This window comes from Tyto alba, unplaced genomic scaffold, assembly GCF_018691265.1.
Source record: "Tyto alba isolate M040663 unplaced genomic scaffold, T.alba_DEE_v4.0 Super-Scaffold_3, whole genome shotgun sequence".
NCBI classification, from domain to species: Eukaryota; Metazoa; Chordata; class Aves; order Strigiformes; family Tytonidae; genus Tyto; species Tyto alba.
Window position 1 is genome coordinate 16,699,961 of NW_024881304.1, and position 18,163 is coordinate 16,718,123.

Consider the following 18,163-nt stretch of genomic DNA (forward strand, 5'->3'; position numbering starts at 1 on the left):
TCAGCTGAATAATGCTTTATGGGGCTGGAACATGAGTTTCAATAAACATGAGACTTAATAGCTTGAAATGCAAATTTATGTCTGCAAGAATTCTTTATGCGATATGTGAATGGATCTCTGTTTTATATACATATAAATATAAGTGCATCTACATGAGTATTGAGCCGTAACTGGCAAATGATTTTGTTTTTTATTAACTCTCTCCCCATCGCAGCAGAATATTGCAAAAGCGTTGGTTCAACCCAAAACTACAGCCTGCACCCCAGTGCAGTCAACTGTTTTTTTGTTTTTTCTCTACTTCAGTGAAACTTGTGTTTCCCTGTGTTTTACACCTGTTTGACCAAAGCGAAGTCTAAATCTAAAAAAAAGTCTGCCTAAAATCATTCACATAAAAAGCAACGAGTTCTTCCTACATAGGAGTTTAGAACTTGCAAGTGCAGGCTGAATTTTGCCCTACTCTCATGTTTCCATTGACCTTAACGGGGGCAGAACTCGGCCTTTATTCCATATGAAGGGTCCCACAGTGGGCAATCAGATGTCTTTATTAATTACAACAGAAGAGAGATGTTTTCCTAAATACTGCAGTATTCCTAAATACTGGAGAGGTTGAAGATCCTGCTGAGGCCACGTAGTGCGGGGGGGTAGAGCCAAGCAAATGCCGTGTCTGCAACAGAGCCCATGTGCCTGGGTTAATGCCAACTTCCCCCGGTGTGTTGGACCTTACACAAGGGGATTGGGAATGCTCAGTTTTACTCAACCCTTTCAGAAATTCGGACATAAAGCCCATGTATTTGCCTCATTGATGATGTGCCAAAATCCTATGTCCCAGACGCCCAGCCGATGCATATCAATGTAGCTCTTTTCAGACCTAGAGAGATATGTCAGCTTCCAACCATGGAGGCTAAATTGCTACAAAATACAAATAATAATCTACAGCACAGTGTATAATACAGCTACAGTTATGTTTTAAAGTAAAAGACCTGATATGCAATTATGTTATTCAAAATACCCTGTTACCAATTTTTTTATGAACAGTTTTCTGGAGAACAATGGTGTCTGTCTGTCATATGCTTATCTTACAGACTTATGTCTTCCTTATTTGTATGTATTTTTTTTTTTTTGCTCCATAGGATAATTCTGGACAGGGATACACTGTTCATATCAAGTGTGACATTGGAGGATCAAGGAGTTTACACATGTGTGGCTAGAACTTCCCTGGACAGTGTCACAGCCGAATCACAGTTAATTGTTCTTGGTAAGAGGATCTTTTCCCAGTGTGCAAACAGCTCCATGGAGTACATAATGCTGTTGCAGCACTTCTGCTTATTTGCTTCTTTTGCCCAATTCAGTTACAGAGCCTCAATAACCAAATTTCACAGAGGTATGATGTACGTCTCACTTGTTAACCTCAGTTCTGCTATCCTTGGATCTCCTAGAATGGGGATGCTGGTGCAAACTTTTCATTTATATTTAATCTTTGTTATACCTAAGACAAGGCAGCCTTTTTTTCTCAGTTCAGGAGTCACCCACAGTGCCTATAGGAGCGTGCCAAGGCTGGCAGGTGTAATACCATACTAAGAATGGCTCCGTTTCTGCTTTGAAGTCCTTGGGCAGTCCTTCACCCCATTTTACTAGAGATGTGCATGTGAATTACTGCTTGGACTATTTTTTAAGGAAGATGTGAGGTCAGTGTTTAGATGTCCAACTCATCTGAAGATCAGTGGAAGTTAAGCACCTGAAAGGATTACTTCTCTCTGTGAATCTGAGCATTAATTATTGTCCAGTGGCAAAGAACAAGTCCACAGCAGAGAAAAGCCTTGACTCACAGAGTTTGAAAGTTGACCTTGTGTGAGCATCCTTACAACCTGCCTCCCTTCCTGAAGGACCACTTGAAATTAAGGGGTTGAACTTGTGGAGTGATGTGCACATGTACCAATCGACATCAGCCAATAGCAAAAATCCTGGTTTGTGAAGAGTTTTGCGTCATTTTAATTAATTCAATTTTGCTTCATTTTACATTTTTATTTATTTATGGCAGTGATTGCAACAAGAACTAAGACAATCTGACCTTCAAGATGTTTTCAGCATAAATGAATGGTATATTTCAGTAAATAGTAGATTAAGAAGATGCTATATGCACATTATTTATGGTACGGTGTTCTTTAGTGCTGTATAATTCAAAATGTTTGTAGACTATTTGTTACTGTACTTATGAAAATTTCATGAAGCACTTTATTCCCTTTTAAAAAGTTGATTTGCAGAAGAGGAAAAACATTTTGTGTTCTTTCCACCTTGTTTATTGTATATAAGAAAGGTCTTGGTGGATTAACAATATCTGTTATTTTCCAAATGAAAAATTCAGGCTGCTTTTGCAATGAGAGACTTGTGAGATGGTTAAAGAACCAAGTACGTCACAGGTGGAAACATCATAATATGGGCAACTAAGAGCAAAAGAAATATTCAGTTAGAATACTGTTAAGTATTTGTTCTATGATTGATTAATAAACAGATAGAAGAGTATCTTTAAGGTGCACTGTTGCCATCTTTAAATTAATATATTGATTTTAACAACAGATATGCTCCAAGAGTAGAACAGAAAAATGCCTGTAGATTAGACTGTGCTTTCCTGATTTTTCACAGCTACAACAGAAATAGGGGAAAGAAATGCAAACAAAACCAAAACAAAAAACCCAACCCTAATATAATCTTTTTAACTTTTTGATGTACTGTGAGATAAACAAGAAAACTCAATATTGTTATTAAATTCAGTACAAACACAGTTAATTTCTTTTACAATGACAGAGACAGTCTTGGTGGCTGGGTTAGCTGTTTTTCCTATAAGAAATGACATTGTCAGCCAAAAATGTAGTTGGGACATTGGGGCAGGAGGAGGTCAAAGACTCAAAGTTTGTGCAATCTCATTTCCTGAGTCTGTACATTTTTTAGATTTTGAAACAGCAGCCCTGTGTTTAAGGAGGGGAAGTGTGTGTGTGTGACTTTGGAAGGATGAGGGGCTACCATCAGCCCGCTGCAGTAAGAAATTACTCTTTTACATCAGACCCTATACGTTTCAGTTACCAAACTAATCCAATACAATCAGATTTCAAACCCTCAAAGCAAGCCCTAAGGAAGATCAACATCTGTCAGTCTGAAACCACTAAATTTGAAAGTTCATTCAATTACAGATAATTTGGCAAATGACCCATGCTGCAGATCACCTCTTCTGCCGCCGATGCTGTTGAGAAACGAGGCCGTGTTGTAGACGTGTGTGTCCCCTTGCCGTCTCTCGGGCCGGTGAGGGGGAGCAGCCTGTTTTGGTGGTGCTGGTAACCTCAGCCTGGGTTAAGGCCACATCCCTGAAAAACGAGCTCTGACAGCAACAGGGTAGTCCCGTGCTCGGGGCTTGTATAGCCCCGCACTTGTCCCCAGGAGGTGCAGTGCAGTTATCATACCAACCACCACCAGCTCTGACTCTCCTAGATTCTCTGGACAGCATTAGTTGAGCTGGAAGGTAATGAATTTTTCTGTTTCCTTTTAATATAGATCCCCATGGCTGGGATAATGAATGTTATCCTTTTACTCTTACTCTAAAAGGCCAAGTTCGATAACTGTCGGAGCTGAGTCACCTTCTACCACTCTGGTTTGCACAAGAGTAAATCCAAGTGAAGCTAATATAACTTTCTGCCAAGAGCAGTGTCAATATCTATTAATGATTAAATAGATCTTAGTGTTGATTTGAAAAGAAAAATCTGTTGCTGCAGGCACAGTAATGAGAGTAGGTAGAAATGAACTCAAGAAGGGATATTGCATTTATAAGGGAGGAAGCAGGACCAGAAGATTCAGCCGAGTTTTCTGTAATAAAAAAGATCCTTAAAAGCAATTCCCACTTTCCTCATTTTGTCTATTTTGAAATCAAAATATGTTTGCCACCACCTTCACTGAACTTGCTGTTCCAGTCCTTTGGAGAAACAGAAATAGCTTGCCATGCTCCTGAAACTTCTTCATTATTTCTCAGATGTTCCTGATCCTCCAGAAGACCTTCAGCTCTCTGAAAATCAAAACCGAAGTGTTCGACTCTCCTGGAAAGCTGGGGCCAGTCATAACAGCCCTGTTAATGGTATGAAGGATTTTAATAGCATCATCTTGCACTGTTTAGCATTCAGGCACGTCATGGCTGTTAGAAGAAACAAACCGTGCTCACAGCCACACTTAATTGGTTTTACTATGACAATTTGTTGTAAGTTCATTTCCATCCTTGCTATTTATAAGCCATTTATACTGGCTCTGCCTTTTTTCTTTTTTTTTGTTTCTTTTCCTCCCCAGAGTCGATTATAGAGTTTGAAGAGAACCGGTGGGAGCCGGGGAGGTGGCAGGAGCTAACCCGAGCCCCAGGGAATGACACCACAGCCCTTTTGTCACTGGCCCCATATATGAATTACCAGTTTCGTGTCATATCTGTGAACGCTGTGGGAAGGAGCCAGCCCAGTAAACCATCTCTGCGCTATGCAACGCCTCCGGCTGGTAAACACTGCCATCTAGTTTTCTGAATATTCATATTTTTAATGTTTTGCTGGGAAAAACGGTGCCCTCCTGTGCTTCAGAGGGCTGCAAAGAAGTCCGGGTCGCTGTGCTGCTTTCGCTGCTCAGTCGCAGCTCAGGGATGCTGAAGCTGCTGTGGTTGGCAGGGTGTTTTCTAGAGTCTAGCACACTTTCCTGAGCTCTGCTGGTTTCGCACCTTTAAAGCCCATTTCAGCCCTTTATGGACAAGCAGTTGCTGGAGATCAGGGCTTATGGGGGACCTTTCAGCAGCGCTGAGCTTGTCAAAAATCTCCATTCACAGTGCCTTTCTCACTGTGACACAAAACGTTGTGTCCTTGAAAGTCATTTTAGAGGCCAACTGTTACGCACAGCATTTGTATTCCTTGGCATTTTTCTTTATTTTTTTTCCCCTTTACTTCAATTTCAGGTCCTTCTTCAGATTTTCAGCTGTATGCATCCCACTAATGATATACCTTATGTTTACTCCCCCCATAGGGGGAAAAAATCTCTTCCTCATAATCCCCCTACATCTGGTGCTTTGAAATCCAAAAGTCAGTTTCTTGTTAGCTGGTGGCTCCAACCAACAAGGGCACTTAGGAACCAAAACTGCATAAACAATGTGTTTTAGTCACAGCAGCTTTGCTGATCCAAGTAATTAATCTCATGGACAAGTTTTGTTTAGATGTCTTTCTGTCTTAGTAATACGGAAACAAAAAAAGGTTTTTGCTTCCTTTTTTTTGCATTTAAATAACAAATGCAAATAAAACCCAGGATATGCAAACTAACCTTATCACCTGTGTGATTCCAGCTCCAGACAAGAACCCAGAAAATATCCGAGTTGAAGCTTCCGAACCAAATGAAATGGTGATGAAATGGGAGGTAAGGCAAACGTGTCCATCAATTCTACGTCGAAAACAGATTCTCCCTTCAAGCAACAGTTTCTAAAGCATCATGGAATTTATCAGGATGATGTTTTAATACAACTAAATTTAAAAAAGAAACAACAGATCCCTTGACTTTATCTTCCCTTCCTGTACTCCTATTTTTTAGGAAAAATTAGCAAATTCCATAGGTAGGATACTTGATGCTCCTGAAGTCAAAGGTAAAGTTATTATTGACTTAAATATGTTCTGAATGTCCTCCCCTAGTTTCATTTTTGTTTCAAAAGACAATATTTTACATCTAACTTCATAGTTTATTAAAAAATACAAAAGTCCTATAAAGCACAGTGAGAATTCCCCAGAATTATTCTTCTGTGCATCGTGCATACAATAAAGTGCTTCAGATAGTCGTGGTCTTACCTTGCTCTGCAGGAGGATCAGCCAGGCCCAGGGAGGGGATGATTTACACATAGCTTCTGCCCTTCCAGCCTGAAGGCTTAAAAATGACCCATATCCCTTGGCCAAGAGAACATGAGCTTGAATTTTTACATCAAGAATGAAAGGAGTGTAAATAAAGCTCCTAAGCAGGCATGTCAAAGGAATTGTGTAAAAGTCTTGGGGGTGGTTTCCAGTCTTCAATTTCCCTGGCTTTTAAGCTTACAGCTTCTGTGCTAACAGTTTAGAGAGATATATATTCCTTCATTCAACACAAATTTCAACAACTGTGGAAGGAAGCATATTTTTTTTTGTGGCTGGAATTAAACACAATTTACGTGAGATTTACTTCTCAATCTGCTGCTCACAGTGAAGAGCAATAAATGTTTCCCCAGTGTGAATTCATGGTTTAGGCTATAATTATGCCTAAAGGAGATGGCCCTCTAGATCTATTGACTTGGATTTGAATGGGGATTTTTGCTGTCCAACATAGCCCAGGGTCAGGGAAGACAATCCTGCCTCTCAGAAGAAATGCAGAATGGTAGTAGCCAGCATGGCTGGGAGATGCTGCTATGACCAACTCTTTGTTGAACAGAGAAGGATCTCCTCGCCAGGAAGCCTGTAATCCACTGCTCAGACAGAACAAAAGTAGAAGTGAAAATTGAGACTGAAGGGAGAGAATGGGATGGGCAGGCTTTGCTAAATCTTGTTGAATCATTTAAATGTCATAAACAGGATATTCATTTATTTATGGTGTTTCCTGTATGCTTTTCAGAGGAAATGCTAGGCAGTGAACTTGATATTTCTGGCAGACAAAGTCTGCAAAATGATGTTAATCTGCCTACTTTGGATTTAGAGACCAGATGAGTGTTAGTGACTAGCTTTTCAGCCAAAGATTTGCAGCATTAAGGGAGATCAAAATATGAGTCAAGCCGTGCTGCAATTTAACTCTAAATGAGAAGTTACTTTTTAGTAGGGATTTTTTTACTTCTTCAGCTTCTCCTGCAAATCCCATCCCCTGGGATCTTTGCCGTGGAGGCGATTCTTCCAGCACTGCCTGTTAGAAAGCTGCCCAGTCTACCAGATCCTTCACCACAGTCATCCCAAAGGTCCTTGTACCCTCAGAGCAGATAAGTGGGAATTTTTGCAGATCCCTCAGATCGAGGTCCCCCTGTGCATGAGGAGCATCAGTGGGGCATCGCTTTCTGCTGGCACTTGCAAGTTGATGCCATTTCATTTCAAACGTCTGTGTGCAGCTTGGATGTGTATCAGTTATTATATATTTAATAAGTACAATATATAATTTAAATATTATTAAAAGTAGGCTATGTAGTGGGAAATATCCACAGCTGTTTCAGCGGAATGAAATAACCCTCATAATTTTTAGTAGGGCAGATGACTAGTTGACTTTATTAATTAAAGAAGTACATTTTCAGAGAAATAAAATCAAGTGGAAGATGTCTCATTACAAGCCATTGCTATATGTCTTCTAATATTTTATAAATTAATGTTAATTAGATGGGAACCATACTTTGATGAATTCTTCTGCTGATTGGTAAAAAAGAGTAGCATAGCAGTTACATGTTAAATGTCCAGGCGTTGTTGCAAGTATTTGGTGTGTATGTAGAACAAATCTAAATTTTAATGAACCAACTTGCTGTGCTCCATAAAATTCCAAGAAGAAACACAGATTTTAGCTATACTCAAAGGCACACACAGCCTTGTGCCAAAATATGCATTTTAATTGTGCTAGAAGTCATGCGGTGTTACATCACACAAGAAAACAAAGAAAACCTGTGGCAAACCAAAACCTGATGTATGTAGTATGCAGAAATATGTCTACTAGCACTTAATCTGGTTTTAATCCAACTGCTTCTCTGCCTTTCACTCACCTTTCTCTTAAAGTCATGACATTTTTTCTTCCAGTCATCTCAAAATTAGCACAACAGCGACAAGTTAAAGCTTTCTTTTTTCCCCCTTTTCTCTCCCAGTGTTGTAGCACACTGTCCAAAATTATGGCCCCCCCACCCCCCCTCCCCTCAGCTGCTGTTTCATGATTACTGCAACAAAGGCAGACAAGATCTCTTTCAACTTCTTCTGCAGCCACTGAAACCCACGGAGAGGAGTGGGCCGGGGCTGGAGTACAAAGTGAGCTGGCGGCAGCGGGGAGTCGAAGTGGACTGGAACGAGGAGACGGTGAAGAAGCATTCTCTGACCCTACGAAACACCCCCACCTTCGTGCCTTATGAGATCAAGGTCCAAGCAGTAAATAATTTAGGATCCGGTCCTGAACCAAACGTTACCATTGGATATTCGGGAGAGGACGGTAAGTAGCGGAAACTTTCATGTGAAAAATACGCTGGGTGGGGGCTTGTTGTGATGCATAATGATGGGGTATGGAGTGATGGATTAGGCAGCACACGTCCAAAACTGGTTAAATGTCACTGATCAGCATGATGGGCTACATGAGATGCAGATATGACCGATGCTGGGTGCCGTGGGTGCCAGCTTGCTGGAGTTTGTGGGTTTTTTTGGAAAGGTCACTTTTGCCTTCATTAATCTCAGTTGCTGGCTTAATCAGGATACTTGTTTGGAGGCCACAGTCCATAAGAAGTCTATGAAGTGTAGCCATCACTGTACTCGGGGGGAAAAAAATCTTTAGCTTGTCTGGGGCCCGATTCAACAGTTAAGTAGTTAAGTACTTGTCAGAAGTTAAATACTCTGGCAATTAAGTATGAACACTCAGAGGTTGGGCATTGTAAGTGAATTTATGTCTGATGCCACATTCCCATTTATGTTGGGTGTTACCTTGTCCATCGAGTCCTTGACGAACGGGTCCTCTTCTCCAACTTGGGTTTCTATCCTGTGGCTTTTTGTGGCTCTCGGGTGGCACAGCCCCCTTGCAGGCCTCCCTGTGTTACTGGAGAAGTCTTTCCAGTGTAAGGCTTTGATTTCAATCTACTCCTGATCCAAGCCCCCTCCCTGCGTCTCCTCAGAACCTGCCCACCTCTGATTTTGGACTCTACCTGGCCCACAGTGCATCATCCAGGCCAGATCAAAGAGGCTTTTTCCTCTTGCCACCTGTTTTCACCAAAGAGATGCCCTGGGAGATCTGAAATCACAGCAACCACTTGTGATACCCACCCTTTGCACATGCTCTTCAAGGTCCTGCTTCATGATGCACTTTGATTTAGGAGAGATGTCCCCATTGGTGTCTGCTGCAAGACTAGAGAAGACATTTGGATGACTGTAAATGTATCCAGCTGCAGTAAAGAAATGCCAAGCCTCACTTTAGGAAGCAACCCAGTTAAGCACTAACACCACCAAAAAAAAAAAAAAAAAAAAAAAAAAAAAAAAAAGAGTATTTTTTTTTCTTTTTCTAGGAATTAAGGATTTAAACCAGCAAGGGAGTAAACAGCATGGTGCCAGCTAGTGTGAGGTGCCAAGCTTCCCTGATCCCAAACACAAATGCTTATTGCATTTGCAAACACTTAACAGCAGGGGCTGGGGGCTGTTGGTAAAGAGGGACCAGTAGGACCAGCAAATGGTCCATGTTTCAGATCTGCGGATTAATTTTATTAGTTAAAGTCAGACATTTTTCAACCCATGCAGAAGTCGTTAAGTTGTTTTTGTAAGAATGAAATAAACTGACAGTTTGAATGGCCTTTGAAAAGTCTACAATGGATTAGCCAACTAAGACAAGCAGGTGTTTTGCTGCTTATTAAAATGACCAGACAGCCACATCCTTAATTTAACCCAACACGTCCCGCAGCAGTCACTCCTACCTGTGCTGCTGCTCCCACCTCTCCACTTGCTGCAGCTTCTTGCAGAAGCCATTATGGAGTGTCATGACCTATGGTAGGTGATATGAAACAGTCAGTAAAGTTACTGTGATAACCACAGATGCAAAAAATGTTACTGGCTTTGCAAAGGGAAACAAATCCTAAGGGCGGGCTGGCTGGAGCACTCCTCTCATCGAGTGCGCGCACTGAGATCTGCGTTATCAACCCTGAATGGGCCAGTTTGATGTTTGCAACCTGCTGAGTGCTTCCTGGTGTGTCACCAGCCTTGGGCTTTGGTGCTGGGAATGTTCTTGGTGCTGTTCAAAGAGGAGAATCCCCTCCGCGCACCCCAAGGTGGGCAACAGGAAGGTTTGGTGGTGTGTCTTCTCTCCCTTGTAGAGTGTATGGCAGAAGAGGTGGTGAATAGTGAGAACAGAGAGAAAGAAACCCCACAGGACATTTATTTTCTTTGTGTGTCTGTGGTGGATCTAATTTTACATCTATCAGTGGAAAATCTTCCTTGCAATTCAGTTGTCAATGGATCAAGGCCCCTTTTTTTCAGGCGCTATAATAGCTCTCTGTGTTGTGTGGTGATTAAAATCCTACTGTTTAATGAGCTTAGTTGTAAAATGAAATTGATTATAAAAAAACCCTTTATGATTGCCTTCTTGAGTGCTGTGTTAATCATTTTTTTTATTCTTCTCACTGCTGTAAGCATTACTTGAAACAGGAAATCATAAATACTGCTGTAGAAATTCATATGTCCCAGTGCACCTGTATTCCAGCCCTCAGCAGAAAGCCCTGATATGGCAAAATGTTTATTGGCCCATTTCACCCACTGGATGCAGGTGGAATAGCTTTTTTCTTGCCTGCAGTAAGACTGCATGAGCTGCCACAGCTTGAGCTGGAAAACCAAGCCCTGTAGCTGTGAACAGTGTGAAACTGAGCTCTTATAAGTGTCTTTAATATGCAACACTTTTGTTTTCACAGTTCCAGATGCTGCTCCTTCCAGCGTATCAGTGGATATTGTGAACAGCACACTGGTCAAAGTCTTCTGGTTTGGAATACCGAGGGACAGAGTTCGTGGACATTTAAGAGGCTATAAGGTTACAAATTTATCTTTAAATATTTGTATATAGTTTAATAAACTAGTAAATAAATCCCAGATCAAGGATAAATTGCAATCTGTCATTTCTGGGAAGCTGAGAGAAATTGGTTTCATGTTCAGCGCCATACAACATGATTTGCTATAGAAATACCAATCTCAATGCAGGTCAGTTGGTGGAAAACAAAAAGCATGCTGGATGGAAAAAGGCATCACCCAGAGAAACACTTCCTAACGTTTGTAGGAGACAGAAACTATGGGATGATACCTGGTTTAGAGCCCTTCAGTGAATTCCGCTTAACTGTTTTGGCGTACAACGCCAGAGGAGATGGCCCAGAAAGCTCCCCCGTTGTGTTTGAAACTCCAGAAGGAGGTAAGACAAAATGAAAATATGGGATGGAGGGACATAAATAGAAATTGTCCATGCAACGAGGCAAGTTGATTTCCTTATTTAAACTGATTGTAAAATCTCCAATATTCATAAACCCCTCCACTAGAACGGGGAACTGTAGGAGTTGAGCTAAACTATATCCTCATTTAACAAGTATTTGCAGAGCCAGACCTGTTCAATCTTCTCTGAAAGCTAATCCCTGTATCTTCCAGTCCCCGAACAACCACGTTTTCTGAGGATCCTGAACTTTGACAAGGACTCCGTCACACTGTTGTGGGGACTTCCTAAGAAAGCAAACGGCCACCTTACTGGCTACATTTTGCAATACCAGATAAGTATGTGCTTGTTATACTTTGATTTTAGAATTTAAGCATTATTAGTTAAAGAAAAAAAATAAAAAAATAAATAAAAGTGAGTTTATATGTGTACGGTTTTTAAAACAGAGGCTAATGGAAGGGTGGTTTCTGAGATCTCTGCAACAGCCACCGCATCAGAACGGTGCTGTGGGCTGCGATGCATGCACAGCCTGCTAGAGGGCAGGCTAAAGTCATCTTCAGAGCAAAAAGTTTTCCGTGCACTTTTCTGATGTAAACTCACATTGCTGCCATGCCCTGTTCCACATTTATAGACGAATTCAGTTATTTCGTATTTGCACGTTATAACTAACGTAGTAGTTAAGAAGAGCCATAAATTGTAGGTGCATTTTACTAAAGTGTAACCCGTTCAATGCAAAATAATTTGTAATTAGCCACATTTATGCAGATCTTCACATGATGTCAGTGAGCACCTCCTCCCTGTAGAATGTCTCAGCAGAAATGCAGACAACTGCCACCTGAGCCACGTTATTGAGTAATCACATTGGGAAACAACTAAATACCAGGGGTATTTCTTTCTTGCCTATGAAAGGACTGAGTAGCTGGGAAGAGACTGAGCAGAAAACCTCAGCCGAGATCCAGTATTGGTCCCAGACTGCCACAACACCGTCTGTGAGGTGTGGTGACAGCTCAGGGTATTTTATATGTTCTCTGAAGATGGAATAGGATTAGACTGTGCCCTCTTTAAAAAAAGAAAAAAAAAAAAAAAGAAATGTGTACTTTTCAATTATCTCTGCTGATAACAGAACTACCCAGTTTTGCTTTTGCAAGTAGGGGCTAGGGGCTGGATCTTGGATCTTCCCTTTGTTTTTGATGACTATGGGCAGAGAGTGCCCACCTATTTAGTCAGTTTGGGAGTGGCAACCCCTCCTTCAGCTGCCAACTATGCCAAGACAGAGGAGAGAAAAGCAGAACAGCTATCCGTTAACTTGCTTGCAAAAGTTTGCAGATGTTTGGAAGCAAAGCAAGAAGTGATTCATATATATTTAATGATCTAGGAGACAGTAATTTTTACCTCCCACTCAGTATGTGCATATCTAGAACCAGAGAGCTTTCTAAGAACACTAATAGCTCACTGAGTAGTTGGGAGATTGACATGGACACGATAAATCCCATTAAAGTACTTGGCAGGAAGGTGAGATATACTTATTCAGGCTTCATCCTTCCTACTTACTGCAGAATGCCTCCCTTGCAGGAGCGTTCATGACAGGTTTCATGTTCATAGCCTGTAGCTGCTGGATGTGACTCAGCTGCCTTTTCCCTTTCAGTAAATGAAACGCACGAAATCGGACCTCTGAACGACGTCAGCGTGACCAACCGCTCCACGCTCAGCTGGAGGCTTTCGGGTCTCAGCTCCAGTACCAAGTACAAATTCTATGTAAAGGCTTGTACAGTCAAAGGCTGTGGGAAGCCGGTCACAGAAGAAGGACTAACGATGGCTCAAGGGAGTAAGTTAATAGGCAATATGTTTTTATGTGGAGAAGCTCTAACAATAATGGAAAAATCTATTGAGAATATTCCAGGCTTGACATTTCCTTTGTAATTAGAGGAAATAAATTTGTTTTTCTTTCCATGAGAACAATCAATGAACTTTTTAATGTAGCCATGCAGCTCTTCAGAAAAGTAGAGCTTATCTGTTTCATTTTACTGTACAGTACTGTGTTCCTATTCCCACCGATCAACTCGAGCAATACTAGAGTCAGTGGATTGCACTTAGTCACAAACAGAAAATTGAAGATCTAAATAATCTGTTCTCAGTAATATTATAAAAACAAATTCTGCCCTTGCATGAAGAGGGGGGACTGCCAGCAACATTAGGGGCAGGTATTTGATGTGGAAGATCCAGATGAACATAAAATTGTACTGTATCTGATCCATTATTTTGTTATTATTTTATCAGACACTGCAAGTGAGCATTTGTGTGCCACTTATACCCTATCCTAAAACACTGTTGTTCAGTGTTTTAAAGGAAAATTGCAAGCACAATATGATAGCTCATCTTTTACAGTCAGCTGAAATGAAATAAAATGTACTGTGCTCAGCAAGTCTGAAAACTCTACAATACTGAGGAACAAATCCTTGCTATTAATCAGAAAGCATTTCTGTGCACTTACCACAGGGAAGGAGAAGGAGAATGTGATAAGCAAAAGATTCCTGGCTTCAGAATTTTTAGCAATAACAGTCTGGAACAACATTGATATAAAATAGAAAAATGGTCCTTGTTGTACAACATCCTATCGGACTTCCAAGTTGCCGAATCTCTCCAGTTACCAGTCAAACGAGTAAAAAGTGCTTTAAACTCATCACACCCCAGTTCAGGACCCAGTCACGAGCAATCATCCATTTTCTCAAGTAGTGAAACTCCTTCTCAACTGTCTTGTAGCCTCCAGTCTCACTGTAGTGCACATGTACTCATGCAGTCATAACAATTAAACTATCAGCATGGTTTAAAATTTATTCTTTGTTAAGGAAAGTAAAAGATGCTTTTATTTTTATTTTTTTTTTTCAAGTTACAAATAGACAATTTCATCTCTAGTTACCTTTTCTGGCCTTCATCAGGCAGCCAGAATAATAAGTTTGGTGACTTGAAAGTCTATAAATTCTTCAGAAAACCTTGTCAGACTTTTTGAAATACAACCCTGCCTGATATGCTTAAAAGGATGATAATGTTGCCATTCGTTTTGTTCTTGTTCTCTTCTTTCCTAAGACTGTGTTTCAGCAGTACCAACAATTGATTCTTGTGAAATGCTTGTAGATTAGAGTCGTATAATTAATAAAATCTGCAAAGGTCCAGTTCTGCGATTAATGTATGCTCCTTGCTGCTTCTCAAGCCACCCTAAATTAGGACACTGCATCTGTCACTGAGATGCCATTAGAGTTTTGTGTCATTATTTGCTGGCTAAATTGTTTGGATATTTTTCAACTAAACATGATAGGCTGCAATAAAAATCACTCTTTTCAGTGACCTTCTTGAGGTTTTAAGCTGTGGTATTGGAAGCAAGGCAATTGCTCAAAATTAAAACGATCTCTGTTTTTGTAAAAAGGGAGTGATTTCAAAAATCAAAACTTATAATTTAAAATGACCCACATAAATAACAGATATAAAATGTGATGCCCTTTGAAATGAAAATCCAAGACAGAGCACTCCAAGTTTGTTTGGGTTTTGATTCAGTGATTCTATATCCAGTATGTTCTGGTTTTATTAATAAAAACATAAAGCTCTCATTGCTCATTTTAAGACTGTGAATAGCTTCTACTGCTGTAATACAGCCTGTGCAGGCTGTGCCATCATGGGTATTTCAGAATTTCACATTACATTCTGCCAGAAGAGTGGTGGAACCTATGGATTCATTCTCATTTTATCATTGATATACTTGATCTGCGTCACTGCAATTGCTTTCATTTATTTGCAGTTATCCCTGCTACTGTAGTCTGGAATCAGAAAGAAAAGTCAATCTCTTTTTTTAATATGTACATATGCGAGTATGCCAGTATCATTGCTCATGTACTCATGCAGTTGTAACAATTAAACTATCAGCATGGTTTAAAATTTATTATTTGTTAAGGAAAGTAAAAGATCCTTTTATTTTTATTTTTTTTTTCAAGCTACAAATATACAGTTTCATCTCTAGTTACCTTTTCTGGCCTTCATCGGGCAGCCAGAATAATAAGTTTGGTGACTTGAAAGTCTATAAATTCTTCAGAAAACCTTGTCAGACTTTTTGAAATACAACCCTGCCTGATATGCTTAAAAGGATGATAATATTGCCATTCGTTTTGTTGAAAAGAAAGTCTGTGTAGGGAAAATTGTTGTGCTTTAAATGATAATTTTGCCAGCCTGTAATTTATGTGCAACCCATCTCCTAATGATGAGTTTGAAGTGCACGAATGACTAAATTTAGTAAAAAAAGTTTCTCTCAATTAAATAAATATAACTCCCTGTAGAGATAAATGGGTAGATCATACCCTTTCTCTCTACAACTGCAGCATCTTCCTCTGTGAATGAACCTTTTTTTCTCAGGAGTAACACACTGGCTTTGGGTTAGCAACTCTTTACCAAAAGGTCAATGAGTGGATGCTGATAGGAAGAGGCCGTCTCACGCTCCTATCTCCGTTTCTTCATTCTCTGGTGGAGCAGTGCCACATTCTGCATCCCGTGTGTGTCTGGCAGCAGCCAAGGTAGAGCCGTCTGCTCTGCAGCACTGCCTCTGTCAGGCGGGGCTGTTCCGGTGTAATTACTTAACAGAAGAAAACCACACTTTAATATTTGTCTCTAAGTTTAAACACAGGCCCACTGAAATTAGTGAAAAATAGAAATAGGCGATATAAAAGCTTTCATTTATAGTATCCGTATTGCATGACCCAACACCACTGGTGTTGGCAGCTAATACAAAGACAATGAAATAAAAGGCCTCTTTCTTATGAAAGATCTTAAACATAGCCAAAATAACTCAGATATAAAATGCTGACATATCAACCAAAGGTCTTTATCAGTTGTTGATAAAATACTGTGGATAATCATGAAGAACCTGGGTAAAATGATATTTGCATTGTACTGCAAATCAAATAACAGTTTAATTTTTATGGATTTCTCTTGGTTTCATTCCACAGAAGAAGGTATGATGTCTTTAGAAAATGAGTTTTATCTCTAACTTCCCATTATCGGGCAGTATTTCTTAAATGACCTACAAACTAATTAGCTTTCCCCTTGAAAATGTTGATTTCCCAATGATCATTAGCTCTCAGAGCATAGCACAAAATAATGTTCTTACATAAGTGAAAAAAATTAATTTAATATAGCAGTTCTTCTTTAACACAAAGCTTCTTTTCATCCAGAGCTACCAGTGTTTCTAGAGGATTACTAAACACATATTACATGCTGAGAATGATTACTTTGTGTTCAGAAATTCAAGCCTTAATTAAAAATTCATCCAGAAGAAGCCGTACAACTGTAGTTTTATTTTCCAGAGAAGCCAGAGTATTGAAGTTTACCAGTTTCATTATATTTCAATGGCAATTGGCACGTAACTCCCACAGGCTTCTTGAAAATCTTAGCTGGCGGGTACTAACTTTGTGACACACCATAAGATGAGGACAGTAACCATTTGTTAAAAAATATATGGGTTTATTTCTCTTTTGCCACAGGCACAGTGAAAAAGTAAAAATACAGCTGCCTTAGCCATATGTAACTACTGATACTGTTACCAGTAAACCCCTAGAATATACCCTATTTGCTCACAATCAAGAGAATCTGATGAAATCTTGGTGAATAGTTTCTTTTTCTGTCATTTATGCCACTCCACTCTGCTGCCTCTTCTTTGCCCAGGGGACCTGTAGCCCATCAAACCCTTTTGCTAATGAGAGGCAACGAACCGTCCTGCCAGCCCAAGATGAAGAGTATGTGGGATATTGCTGCTTCAAACCCCTATCATTTTGAGCGAGAAAAATAGGCGTGTTAAATATAGTGTTCTAAATGTATCAGTCTTGGAGTATTTTAAGCAAATTTCTGATTAACTGTTTGACTTTGCTGCTTTTTTTTTTTTTTTGCTTTTTCTTCTTCTGTCAGCCCGCCCCAGTGTAGCCACAGAGAGAGCTAAAGAGAAGCAGAAGAGGTGAAACAAACTATAACCTGTCTTCTTGTCTGAGCTCAGCTGTCCCCTGCAAATGACAATCAGTACAAATAGATGATCACTAACTCACCTATAAATTCTTCTCAATAGACATTACATACAACAGGTTTACTAATCTCTATAGTTTAAAATATTTCAGATTTTAGCATGAATTACCTCCTGCACTAAAAAAGCCCAGATGATGACGGATACTTGTGATGCATATTTATACACATTTAATAGCCAGACAATAGGGGAAAACTAATGAAAGTTCAACTTTCCATTTATTGCAGCAGATGTATTTAGACAGATATGGTTAAAAATTAAGATTTTGCCCACAATTAGTATTTAGTTATTAGACTGCCAGCTTTTTTATATAAGTATGTTTTATAACAGATGTGCTAACTTTTGGAGAACTAGCACTCTTGTAAGTCTTTGGGGGCAGTTTATATTGTTTTTCCCTTTATACCATAAGCTTCTATAAAAAATGTGTGTTCTGTTGTTCTCATAAATCTTGAAGCCCGGTAGGAATATTGTAAAATTGCAGTTCAGTGTTTAATGTTCATGCGAGTCCCATGGTATGGCTGATAAATAGTGGGGGAAGATGAGAAGTGCTGGTGATATGCCTTTATTACTAATGCTTCTTCTCCCTTATTGTAGATTAAAAACCTAGCCCAACTGCTTTCAATTTTCTGAAGCTAATTTCTGCAGCTCACTGACCTTTCAGAAAGTTGAGCTCTTCCTTATCTGTATATCTTTTCTTTTATTTTTCAGGGTGCTACACTGCTTTTTTCATTCCAACCACCAAACTTGCCCCAATTAGCAATGCATTCTCCTCTGTAGGTACTCTAGGGAGTGCGTAACACAGACTAGAAAGAAATCACATGGAAAGAAACTTCATAATCACCCATCACTGGACACCTGTACCGAGTTTTAAAGAAAAAAAAATTTGTTTTGTGTTTTGGGCTAGGTGATGTTAATGGTAAATCCCCAGTCCCAGGTCAGGGCGGGCTCAAACCCTCATTCTGGGATGTGCATCCCAGCCCA

General features: G+C 39.9%; 1 protein-coding gene across 17 annotated transcripts in view; it reads left to right on the forward strand.

Moving 5' to 3' along the window:
• Positions 1-18,163, forward strand: part of CHL1 (cell adhesion molecule L1 like) — a 146,759-nt gene that overhangs the window by 117,814 nt on the left and 10,782 nt on the right. For all 17 annotated transcript variants that reach the window (XM_032985632.2, XM_032985633.2, XM_032985631.2 and 14 more), the window contains 9 exons: positions 1,131-1,255; positions 4,016-4,117; positions 4,324-4,521; positions 5,348-5,418; positions 7,959-8,181; positions 10,628-10,743; positions 10,911-11,115; positions 11,346-11,468; positions 12,776-12,955. In XM_032985632.2, the coding sequence (XP_032841523.1) occupies positions 1,131-1,255; positions 4,016-4,117; positions 4,324-4,521; positions 5,348-5,418; positions 7,959-8,181; positions 10,628-10,743; positions 10,911-11,115; positions 11,346-11,468; positions 12,776-12,955 (1,343 nt within the window). The remainder of the gene's footprint in view (positions 1-1,130; positions 1,256-4,015; positions 4,118-4,323; positions 4,522-5,347; positions 5,419-7,958; positions 8,182-10,627; positions 10,744-10,910; positions 11,116-11,345; positions 11,469-12,775; positions 12,956-18,163) is intronic.